The sequence below is a fragment of the Eleginops maclovinus genome, chromosome 13 (genome assembly GCF_036324505.1).
Source record: "Eleginops maclovinus isolate JMC-PN-2008 ecotype Puerto Natales chromosome 13, JC_Emac_rtc_rv5, whole genome shotgun sequence".
In the NCBI taxonomy this organism is placed as follows: domain Eukaryota; kingdom Metazoa; phylum Chordata; class Actinopteri; order Perciformes; family Eleginopidae; genus Eleginops; species Eleginops maclovinus.
In genome coordinates, this window is record NC_086361.1 from 23,342,379 (window position 1) to 23,354,611 (window position 12,233).

Genomic DNA, 12,233 nt, shown 5'->3' on the forward strand with positions numbered 1-12,233 from the left:
CCTGTATAATTAATACACAGCTCTCTGGTTGGCTCTGGGGGAATCAGTGTGTTGTTAAAGACAACCTCTGTCTGTGTGCTGACTTTGGTTTGTGTTTTCCCCCAAGCCGTCCTATTTATCCTTCAGTGTTTCTGTAGCAGCCTGGAGAAAAGTCTGACAGCTAATCCGGGGAGGGAAATTTCCCCTGACGCATTTAATTATTTTGACAGAAACTCTCCTTCCAAATGAACTCTTATAAAGAAATCAGCGAGAGCTTAGCTAATGTGTTCCAGCGTTGGGAGTACTCTAAAGAGCTGAAGGGAGCAGGTGTGCCATTTCACGCTCTACTAAATTTCAGGAAGTCGTCCCTCATGCAAAAGTAATTAAGACTAAATGTCTGATGTTGGTCGAAGTGAGGATGAAATACTGAGCTTCCAGGAAGTGCTGGAATGCACCATTGCATCTGCTCAGCTGCCCCCCTGTGCTCAACTCATCCAAGACAAGCAACAGCAAGCTCCCCTTTCCCAACGAGGCCAAGGAAACCCCTCTTCGGATGCACAAGTGGAAGGAAATGGCTAATGTATAGGCTGGGGGCTCAGGGGAGTTTGTTTCTGGGAAAGGAGGGGGGGGGGGATACAGAGCTTGAACAAGTGAGTGTTTGTGTCACGGCTGTGAGCATCTGGCTGATGGAGAACAGACAACACACTGAGGAGTTTGTGTGCGATGGAGACAGATAGTGAAAGATAGACGGAGGGAGATCTTTAGAGACAGAAACCGAGACGGCGAGATAGAGATAGAAAGCGCATTCATGACGCAGTCCACCGGTGCGTCGTGAAACAGTTTGTCTTTATCTTCCTTTCCGTGAAGTTCTTAGAAAGGCTCAAAGAAAGACCAATGAACCACATCTTTCCATTTTAGAGATTTTCTTTAATGATTTAAAAACACACACCCTGACCTTGGATATAGAAATGTAAAGTAACCTGGATGAAAACACGTTTCAAAATCAATTCTTACAGAGCAAATACTACAAGTCACTTTCAGGCACTTGGGTCCACGTTTGTCCTGCTACACAAGAAGAGTATTTCTTTGGTCCTTTCCCTTTCCATCAGGTCAGCTGAAACCACAGACAGAACAAAAACAGCTTTCTGGTTTCGTACAAATTATATACATTTCATTATAAAGACCCAATGCAAGATCTGCTGTCAGACAACAAACAGAACAACCCTTCATATGTTTTCCACCTCGGTTATGAAGCGACAACAGGGTAAAAATGGTAATGGCTCGAATTGGATTTCAATTGTTTAACAGCAGTTTGAATCAACATAACTTAGAGGGATGCTTTTGATTTAATATTTGGCAAACAAAAAGTACATGAACTCTTTTTTGTCCATGAGGGGCCCACAACCAACAACAGCCTCAGAGGCACCGAGCGCTCATACATCAATGTAAAGTAAAAAGGGGAAAACTTGCTTAAATCACATCCGGAAAGTCATTGCTCAACTGCAAGGCAGCCATGTTCGATAAGAGTTGCACGTCAGCATGGGCGACTGGACCTGTGCCACGTAATAATTGCTGAAGTTGACGTCTCTGACATAGGGCGCGGGCTGGTAGTAGCAGGTGATGTTGGACAGGGCGGGGATAGCTATCTGTTCGGCCATTACGCGCAACGCCAGCGCGGAAATAAGAGCGAGAGTCTGTCGGCGCTCGTGGCCCATCAGACACACCGTGCTCTCGTCCACCACTCGCCTCAGCGTCACCAGGCACTCGTAGCGCTTGTGCTCCATGCCCACGAAGTGGTTCTGCAGATAAGCCTCCAGTTTCCGCTGCTGCACGCTTATGTCGGGGAAGTCAATGAAGAAGCGCGAGCACATGTAGCGCTGCATCTGTTTCATCTCGGTCTCGGAGTCCGGCCGGAAGCCGCGCGCCAGCAGGTGGCAGTACTTGAGCAGTCCGCCGCCCCGGATCTCTTCTGGGCTGCGGGTGGCAATAGTCCTGGAGTGAAGGTGACCCAGAGCCTCTTCAAAGTCTCCGTACATGCTCTCACCCTGCACCGTAGGATGGAAGGTCTCGGACATGGCCGTCTCCGAGCAGCGGTCAAAGAGCAGCAGCGAGTCCAACGTGATCTGGAAGGAGTCGACGCTGAACTCAAACTGCCTTCTCAGGGAGTCCACGAACTTCAGCTCCACGTTCTTGCCGGAGTTGTTGGACAGCGAGATGAGGCTCCAGCGATCCGTGTCATTGCAAACTTTCACCAGTTTCTGCACGTAAGCTTCCTTCAGGGCGAGCTGCGTGATTCGCTCCCTGCACACGCCTTCGGGCAGGAAATCCACCAGGCAGTCCAGCACCACGTCCTTCACCAGACGGAAGGTTTTGTCATCAGTCAGCTTCAGGCCAAAGATCAGGTCCAGGTCTTTGTAGCCAAGGCCGTTGTCCTCGTGGAGCACGTGGCTGGCCGCTGAGCCGTTCAGCTTGACGTCACAAACCCCCACGCCTCGCTCCTCCAGTCGAGCCCTGACCACCTGAAGGGAACACAGACAGAGAGGAAAAACTCAGCGATGGATATCCATAAAAAGACAGCGATTACAAGAATCTGAAAGAACATACAAGTGTGTACATGCAGAGAGAGACGCTGCTCCAAATAAAAAGGTTTAACATGACACACCCTGAGGGGGATAAATCCTTTTTAATGAAAGCAGGGTTATGAGACGTGAGAGTTCAAGTCAATACTCTTTCGAAGAAATCTGAATCATGAAATGTGCTGATGGAACAAAAGAACGAGAACATTAAAGACCAAATAAACCAACTTAGAGATCCAGAAACTCCAAATCAAGTTATAACTTTAGTAGTGTGGCATCAATAAATATGTCCTAAGAAGTATTTGCACTCGTCTGCAGAAAAGAGAGAGCATTTATCTGTATAAACGCTGTCAGGAGGAGCCGGTGAATGATTACCGCAGCAGACAGGCTTTCAGTATCTCGCTTTCAGACCCTTTGACAACAACGCATCTGCTTAAAGGCTGTCACGGGATAAGTATGCGGCAATTAACCATAGCTAATCCTTTAGTGACAATTCCGTCCACACAGCACAGGACAGCACCAATGAGCTGCATATTTGATCCAGCACACTTTAACTCTGCATACCAGGGAAAAGCAACATCAGCACAACAGAGATAAGCTGTGGAAAATGACAAGTCGGTGCTTGTCTGCTGCAGGGGGCCTTAAACATTTCAGCTGTGAACTTTTAAACATGTGACAAAATTGTGATGCATTTGTTGTAACACAAACACTCAAAGGTTCGTCTGGTTATTGGAACACACACACACTGGGATGCACTGATGCAATGCTTGGGAAAACTTTTGAGCTTCAGTCAGCTGAGATGTTTATGCTTCCTGTCTGTTGCATCATTCAAAAGAGGAGGAAAAACATCCAAAGGCCAAATCTGAAGAAATCCAAATCACAGCTGTGGGTTATGAAACTCTCACTTAGCCCTAGGGATATGTTATTGTGCTACCAGCTATCAATGCATGCAGCAGGGTAATCCTATTAGACTTTATTTTAGACCCTAAGATTTGAAAATGCAAGCTGTTTATCCGACAAATCCCCTTTTAATAACGCTTCAATACTCGGCGGCTACAAAGGGATTTTAAATGCAAAACTAAAGTGAAACACTGTAATATTATCTGGTTAGTGTTGTTGTTTTCAGCCCTTGAGTTAAAAACTAAAGCTATAGTTAGACGAGGAAGTTATTTATTAATGTCGCAAATATTTTCCCCTTTGGCTTCAGTAATCTCTTTAGGTTCCTCATTTTTTAACAAACAATGGTGGGTAGAAGCCAACTTTCTCCAAGGTGAGGCCCTGCTGTTCAGCTCACATCAACACTATGTCATGTTTAATCCAAATACAAACATAAATGTGGAACCAGCTGTGTGCTGATCCCTCCGGCCTGCAGAGAAACTGTGCTAACTGAACGCTAGCTGACGTTAGCTGGAAATGCTGCAAAATACAAACATTCACCCCTCTAAGATTATCATTTAAACATTGTTGCTTGTGTAGGGGTAACATGGGTGAGACTAAAGTGTTATTATTAACTTTACAGGTGTTGGGAGGCATATTTTCTAATCTAAACAAAGCCATGCTAGCTGCTGCCCCTTGCCTACAATGCTTATGCTAACACAGGCTAGGCTAACCGGTTCCTGCCCTTAACAAAAAAACAGGAAATAACTTTCAATCTTCTCACAATAAAAGTATTAACAGAAATAATAAGATAATACTCAACAGTTGGATTTAAATGTTCACTTCTAAAAGCTTTCACTTCTAGGACAGAATGCTAAAGACACCAACTGAGCCCAAACCCTATGAAGAAAGTGTGAGTTTAATTGGATTAAAGTGCAGAAAGGTGGATTTGTTTGGCCCATGCAGTATTTGCTCTGACCTCACACTTACAACAGTTGGTCTGAGTTAACAACACGCCATAATGTGCTGGTCTGGGGGTCCCTTAAAGGTCCCTATGAGGAAACCCAGCTCACATCCCCCATCCTTCAGCACTCATTAAACAGGCTGGTTCATTTCCCACATCACGCACCAGCACCTGGAGAGCCGGAGCTGAAGGGGGGAGACACTTCCGCTGAAGTTTTAGCTAAAATAAATCTTGTAAAATGAGCCGCAAACACACCCGACTGTCTGGTGTTGACAACGCCTTGGCGACACATAGCAGTCTGTCCACTTTCCTTCTCCACTCTCAATAGTTTCCTTGAGTACTTCATTTAAGCTGCGGCCTGGATGTGTTTTTATTACGGCAGTTTGAAAATGACCCAGCCATTTACCAGCCCAAAGACTCAGTGGAAGCCAATAAGAGCTCCCCGCAGTGAGTCAGATGATCCCTCCGCCAAGGACATGGGGAATGAGGAATTACGAGTCCCTGACCTTTGCTTCTATAATAAAACGAACCAGAGTCAGTCGGGCATACAGAAGCTTTACAGGCAGACGGTGGGTTTCTCTCAGATTTGAAAACCAACTTGAATTTCCAAAGGGTTATATGGCAAGTTTTAGTCATAGTGTCATTTTGAATCCCATTTCTAATTAAAGAAATCACAATCCATTACCAAAAGAGGAAATATTCATTGTGGATTCACATTCTAGATACTCAACTTTTACCATTTACTTCCATTCAAACTAATTACAGATAACTCTACTATATATAAATACATCATGACCTCATATGATTCAGATGCCTTACGTACAGCAATCCGTTATGTTATAAAGTACATTGTGGTTACGTAATTACAACCATATCAAACTTTACCATTGACTTCTATTCAAACTGTTCATTTTTTTAGGTGATTTTATTCCAAATCCACACATCCATAAGGACATTTGGAGTATTTATTTCTCAACAGTGAACATGTTCATTATACTGTTACTAAATTACTACCCAACTTTTACCATTGACTTCTATTCAAACTGAGTCACAGATAATCAGACAATCTACAGTGTATTTCAGCTTTGACTGAAAGAGGATGTCCACATCGTTTTAAAGATATCTGTAATGGACATTTTATTTGGTTAAATCCCAGCTATTCAGCCCTACTGATGAAATGTTCAAATGGCTGAAAATGTGGAGCTCATTTCCCCTTTTTTCTCAGAGTGAGTCTGAAACCCGATGCTGTTACTCCTCTGTGAGATGGATGTTTTCAGTGGAGGGTCTGCTTCAAGGGTTCACCGATATTTTAATATCTTTAAATTAGTTGTCTTGGATTCTGGAGCCAGCCGTGTAAGATGAAACTGGTGGGAGTGAAAGCCATGGTATGAATAGTCATCCTTATTTCCTGTGTGATAGCGCCGGGTGATTAAATAGTAAAAACAAGCTTTTCCCTATCTCGCTGTACGCCCATGCACCCAGAACGAGGAGAACTCTGACTATATCACACATGGCATAGTTCAGTGTCAAATCAAGGGTTGAAATTGGATCCTTATTATGGAAATAAGGATGACTTTGGGGGGGAATTCTGTGTCTGTAACTGTAGACTTTATCCAAAAATGTCAGCTTGCACTCAGCCCAAATGGGGGACAGTCCCTCGAATTAACTGGCTGGCCTCTAATTGCGTACTGTTCTCTGATTGGATGGTTGGTTTGTTTTTCAGCAGGCAAAAACGACTGGCCTCATTTGAATTAAACTTGCTGTAAGGGTGTAGATTTGGCACAACACAATAATTGCTCTCAAAGTAACCATTCATTTAAATCTCTAAATTATGTTTCCTGAACCATTGACCTTTAATGTTGTTATTGGTCTTATAAAATTCATATATTTAGCATATGCATAGATTATTAATACCCATTGGTACCCTATTCTGTTTTTGGAGGGTTATCTCTTTCCTGTAAGGTGTTCTATAGGTTTTAGTGCATGTAAATGGTCTGCAAAGGCCAAAATCCCTGTGTTCCCATTAGAGGGAGTTTCTGCCTGAAACGCCTCGATTGGACTCCTTTGTTTACTTCCAGAACACGCTCCAATTGGCTAGCACTCCAACACATTGTACTTGATAGGCTAAGGGGCGGGACTTCTCTAAGTGGTTGACCAATCACAACAGAGTTAACCAATCAGAGCAGACTGGGCTCTGGTTTCGGACAGAGGGCGAAACATAATGAAGGCAGCCATACCACCATACTAAAAACTGACTAGGTTTTTGTAGTTTGTTCATTTTAAATCAATAAATCACACGTTATTATAGCCAAAGGTACTTTACTTTACGGCTAATTCAAAGAAGGAACAGGTTTACAAAGCTTACAGTCCCCAGGCCGTACAGAAAACACACTTTGGATTACCTGAAGGTGTGTCTTTGGACTTAAATACAATGCCTCATCCAACAAGCTGCTATGTTACTGAACCATTTACATTCAATGTTGTATTGGTATTATAAAATGCACATATTAAGCATATAAATAGATGATCAATACCCATTGGTCTAAGGTTTCATAACTAAACTCTAACTAAAATCTCCCATGAAATTAGTAAAATAACAATCAAAAATTGTCCAAAATCAACCCGAAAAATCGTTGTACTCAACAGCTGGCCAATGGAAGATTTATCTGTTCAATAATCAAGCCTTAAAACTGAACCACTGTTGCTAAGTCCACAAGAATCCCATAAAGATTGAAATGTTGCCATTAGAAATCATCCACCTCCACCGATGGTCCAACCAGCAAAGAGCTTCCATCAGTTCCTCCTACACCGTTTAATTTATGGCACGCACTAAAATGTGCAGCGATGATAAATCAAGATCAAACTGCCAAAACTAAAATTCACTCCCCAGCCGTCTCAGCTGAACGTCAGCTCCTCCTGGGAGCGTGGGGAGCATGCGGTGTCTTCATGTTCAGCCTCAACAATGGCGCACTGAGGAGTTGGTTTACAGTCTCCTCTCTTTCCACACCGATACGCCGTCAAACCCGACCCGCCGTGTTATTACGGGCACTGATCCACCGCTCACATTCTGACTCAAATCTCCGCCACCGTGCACCGGAGAAAGTGGAGAACTTCCTTCCAGTAGCTAAAAGAATTTAGTCTGAATGTGATAGCCTGCAGAGGAGGAATTAGAGACGACCCCTCCTGGTGGCCTCCATATCTCCACCCACACACACAAACCCACTCGACAGGTGAGGCAACACACACACACACAGGTACCTGCGATTATCATCAGGTGGTGGAGAAGTATCTTCACTTGGGTTAGAGTGTTAGCATCTATATACTTCAATATATATAAGTATTTATAAATATACTTCAATATATATAAGTATTTATAAATATACTTCAATATATAAGTATTTAAATATACTTCAATATATACTTAAAATATAAGATTCTGAATGATTGTATGACTGGATTATATTTACTCATGCATTTATGCGTCCATCTCTTTACTCGCTCATATATTTTCTAGCGCTCCAACACATTGTACATGTACATAAGGGGGCGGGACATCTGTAGGCTGGTTGACCAATCACAACAGAGCCGGTCAGCTAACCAATCAGAGCAGACTGGACTCTGGTTTCAGACAGAGGGTGAAAAGAGGTGCTGCAGCAGCGGCAGTATGAGAGAAATGAAGAGCTGTCTGAACATTAGAGAGAGAGACACTACATACTGATAATTTATGAGTATTTCTACACTATAGTATGAGTACTTTTACTGGAGTACCTCTCAGTACTTCCTCCACTGTGACTTTCTGACATTAGACGGAGAGTACGGAGGTGTCAGTAACAGTAGAGTTCTCTGCCACTGCTCCAGGGGCTCACTCACATGCAGACCACAAACAGATGTTATTTAAATGTGGCTCCCAGACAAACCCACTATTAAGTGCGTGCGTGTGTGTGTGTGTGTGGGGGGGGGGGGGGGGCACCTTCCCCCCAGTGTGTGACAACGGGAGCCTCTCAGGTACAGACAGTCTGCTGCTTAAAATAAAAGACATGATAAAGTCTGGCGGTTTCTCGTGTTGAAGCTCATTTGCCGTGAATCAAGAACGCCTCGCATTACTGTCAACCATTTTCCAAAACACATCCCAGTGTTTGGGATCAGTGAGTGTGTTTTTCCTTGCTCTCAGGCAGCCACTGGTTTCCCCCTCTTGGCCCATATGGTATGAAAATCAACGTGCAAAGACCTGAACGCTGCCTGACAAACTCCATGACAGATAACATGCCGTCTGCTTTTGTGTTTGGCTGAAAAACGAAATCCATGCACGGTCATGCAGAGCAGACTTTCACAGTAGTTTATATTTACACGTGCCTTCTGGATACACATTTAGTTGTGCTATTTTACTGACAGCCTTCTCTTAAAGTTAGCAGATAAGACTAGTTCATGTTTACGTCTTTTTTTAATATTAATATTCTGATTTAATTGTATAGTTTCAATTTGCATTCTTAAGATTTGAATAAGAATGATTAAAGGCCCTATTTTGCTTTGTTCCCCTGTCCTGCAGTGTGCTCTATAGGTTTTAGTGCATGTAAATGGTCTGCAGAGGCTAAAATCCCACAGTTTCTCCTCCTGCCCGAAACCATCTCCATTGGACTCCGTTGTTCCCTTCCTGGACATTGTGACATCACTACGTAAGTCCAACACATTGTACGTGATAAGGGGCGGGACATCTCTAAGCGGTTGACCAATCACAACAGAGCTGGTCAGCTAACCAATCAGAGCAGACTGGGCTCAGACAGAGGGTGAGTCCTAATGAAGGAACCTTACTAAAACTCACTGTTTTTGTAGTTTGTTCCTTTTAAATCAATAGATCATACATCAGTATATTCAAGAATACTTCACTTCACGGCTAATCCAAACAAAAAACACGTATATTTGTATATCTTGTACTCCCCAGGATGTACAGAAACACGCTTTAGATCAACCTGAATGTGTGTCTTTGGACTTTAACTAATGCCTCGTCCTACATGCTGCAGTCAGCACTTAAACAGGAGTGGAAACAGATAAAAAGCTGGTTTATGAGAGGACATATAAAGCATCTTTTGGGCTTATGGAAAGACATTAGCTTGATGATAGGGGGGCCCCCTTAATTATAGGGGTCCCTGTGTGAGGGTCTCTGCTCCACCACAGAAAGTATGAATCACTGTGGTGGAGCAGAGACCTGGATTACAGGAAAATACTTTCCAATGTCCAGTAAAATATTTTCCTTTAAACTGTCATTATCTCTCGCTCTTTGTCGCTCCAGCTGTGAATGAGAAATGACTCCAGGAGCGTTCGTTAGTGAGCTAGTGGAAAAGAGAAGTCATGGCGTTAGATCCTCCCCACTGTTCTGTCTGTGTGAAACAACAAGGGATTAAATATCCTTTAATAAGCTCGGCCACAAATCCACAAATGTGTGAAAGAAAATGGAAATATTTATGGCAATACACACGAGAGAAGCAAGGGGGTGTTAATTATAGAGCAACACGTGGATTTGCTGGAGTTTTCATGTTTAAATGTAATAAAAGTTCACTTTTTTTAAAGTATCGTATATACTAACACACATTTACACTCAAAATTCAACTGATGGTTATTCTTTAAGCAATATAAATATATTCTGCTGAATCCAGCATTATAATACAATTGTATATCTCCTAGCAAAAGAAGAGTATGATACCTTAAAGGGCTGATTTAATAACAAAACACACTGCATTTAGTAAATAAAACTAATAAATGTGCATTTTTTCAAGCTAAAAATCTGATTTTACGCCAAGTTGTTATTCCCTTTCTCCACCACCGAGGACATCCTTATTTTATATGTGTGTGTGTGTGTATTACGATGTACATCAAGACAAATGACTCTTATGTGTTGGCAATAAACCAGATTCTGATATTTATAAATATGTATAAAAAACACTACAGGAAAGTGTAGAAAAGGAATAAAAGTTTTGTTATTTCTACGTTTTTTATTCCCTATTCCCCCACGAGACCAAAATATGACAACCGTATTTTATATTTGTGATAATGAACTGATTATAAGGCAGCTAAAGGTAATACAAAACTACAGTTAGTTCAGAAAACTAAGGAACAGGATTTATTTATTGCAAAATAAATCCTGTTCCTCCCAGTTGTCATTCCCCTACTCCACCACTAGAGACAACCGTCTCTATAGTTGTTATAATACACTTGTTTTAATGTAATATATTCCAATGAATCAAGCATTATATTGTAGTTTCATATCTCAACCAGGGAGTAAAAGAGTACAATAAGTGCATGATATCTTTTAGGGCGGATTTAAACAGCAGAGTTAGTAAACTAAGAAAGTGCTTAATTTATTGCAAAAGTCACGTTTTTATTCTCCTGCTCCAACAAAAGTGACAACCAGGAGACTTTATTTTAGATGTGTTATACTCAACCTATTTTATATGCAAATAAGTCATGTTAGTCCCCAATCCACCACTAGTGACAACCACATTGTATGTCTGTAATAATGAAGATTGTATGTTTGCTATGGTAATCTTATCCTGGAGTCTCACCTGCACGATCTGCCGGGGCTGCACGGACAGAGTGGGGAAGTTTCCCCGACCGTGGATCGGGACGCTCTCCCCGAGGATGGAGTCCAAACGCCGCACCTGATCCCAGGACAGCACGCTGACCCGTCGACTCAGCTCCGGGGCATCACCGGAGGAATCACCGGAGGACATGGTACCGGAATAACGTGAGATCCACAGAGTATAATAAAGAGAATAAAAAGACAATCCCCCCCTCTGGTGATCCGATGACGTGAGGATAAACTGCGCGTGAAGTCAAAATAAAACTCCTCTTGTGTTTTCAAAGATCTCCAGAAGTGATGTGAAAGTTGTGCCGATTCTCGGACATCTCCAAACTTCCAGTGAGTTCCTTTGAGCGTGGAAGTGCGCGTGTCTGTGTGTGAGTGACTGTGTGTGTGCGTGTGTGTGGTTGTGTATGTGTGTGAGTGTCTGCACCCTCTGCACTGACTCCCATCTGAACACACACCGGCTTTTTACCCAGCCCGGATCCTCAGGAGCCTTCCTATTGGCTGCTCACGGGTTTATTGAAAGCTTCTAGAAGACTACAATCAGCCAACACACACACACACACACACACACACACACACACACACACACACACACACACACACACACACACACACACACACACACACACACACACACACATACTTCCCAAGCGTCAGATGATAGGTTCAAAGAGCGTAGGAAATATGGTAATTGCTGGTTCAGGGACGCAGTTCTCTTAACTATGCACTGAGGATGGCTGCATAGTCTAGTAGAGCTATTTAAAGTGTGTGTGAGTTTGTTTGTGTAAACACAGAAGTCTGTTTTATTTATTCATTGTAAAGCAGAATTAAACACGCTTCTTTTAAACAAAAGATCCTTTCATTTTCTTTTTATTTCTTGTAAAATATTAGTTTAATAATATTTATTTTACATATTATTAACAAACGAAGACAGAAGAAATAGCAGCTAAAGTTAAATAGTATTTCTAAAACATATGGCATAAATTAAACGATTAGAGGTCAATAGTGGAAGCAACTTAAGTAACAATATATATCTATAGTGAATTTACAAATAAGTAGTAATAGTGACTACATTTAAATCATAAATGAATTTGAATAATTCTGGATTTTAATCGTGAATGAAGTGAAATGAAATCCCCAAAATACGGCAGAAAGTAAATTATTAAATGTGAAATAGGAGAAATGTTTCCCTATCACGCAGGCTTTGGGAACACCGGGATTTTAGCCTTTGTAGACCATTTACATGCACTGAAACCTA

The 12,233-nt window shown here is 42.2% G+C and overlaps 1 protein-coding gene across 1 annotated transcript; it reads right to left on the bottom strand.

The window, feature by feature from the left end:
- Positions 1-885: 885 nt before the first annotated feature.
- LOC134875091 (terminal nucleotidyltransferase 5A-like) lies at positions 886-11,425 on the bottom strand. The gene is made up of 2 exons (XM_063899502.1): positions 10,953-11,425; positions 886-2,498 (listed from the first exon to the last, which is right to left on the bottom strand). Exons 1-2 carry the CDS (start codon positions 11,118-11,120, stop codon positions 1,476-1,478), a joined length of 1,191 nt encoding a protein of 396 aa, XP_063755572.1. The 5' UTR covers positions 11,121-11,425; the 3' UTR covers positions 886-1,475.
- Between the last annotated feature and the right edge of the window lie 808 nt (positions 11,426-12,233).

Bases quoted from the DNA above. Each gene is read 5' to 3' on its own strand.
- LOC134875091 (XM_063899502.1), bottom strand. From the start codon at position 11,120: ATGTCCTCCGGTGATTCCTCCGGTGATGCCCCGGAGCTGAGTCGACGG. The intron at 2,499-10,952 runs GTGAGACTCCAG...TGTTCCCTTCAG, and splicing joins AGCCCCGGCAGATCGTGCAG to GTGGTCAGGGCTCGACTGGA.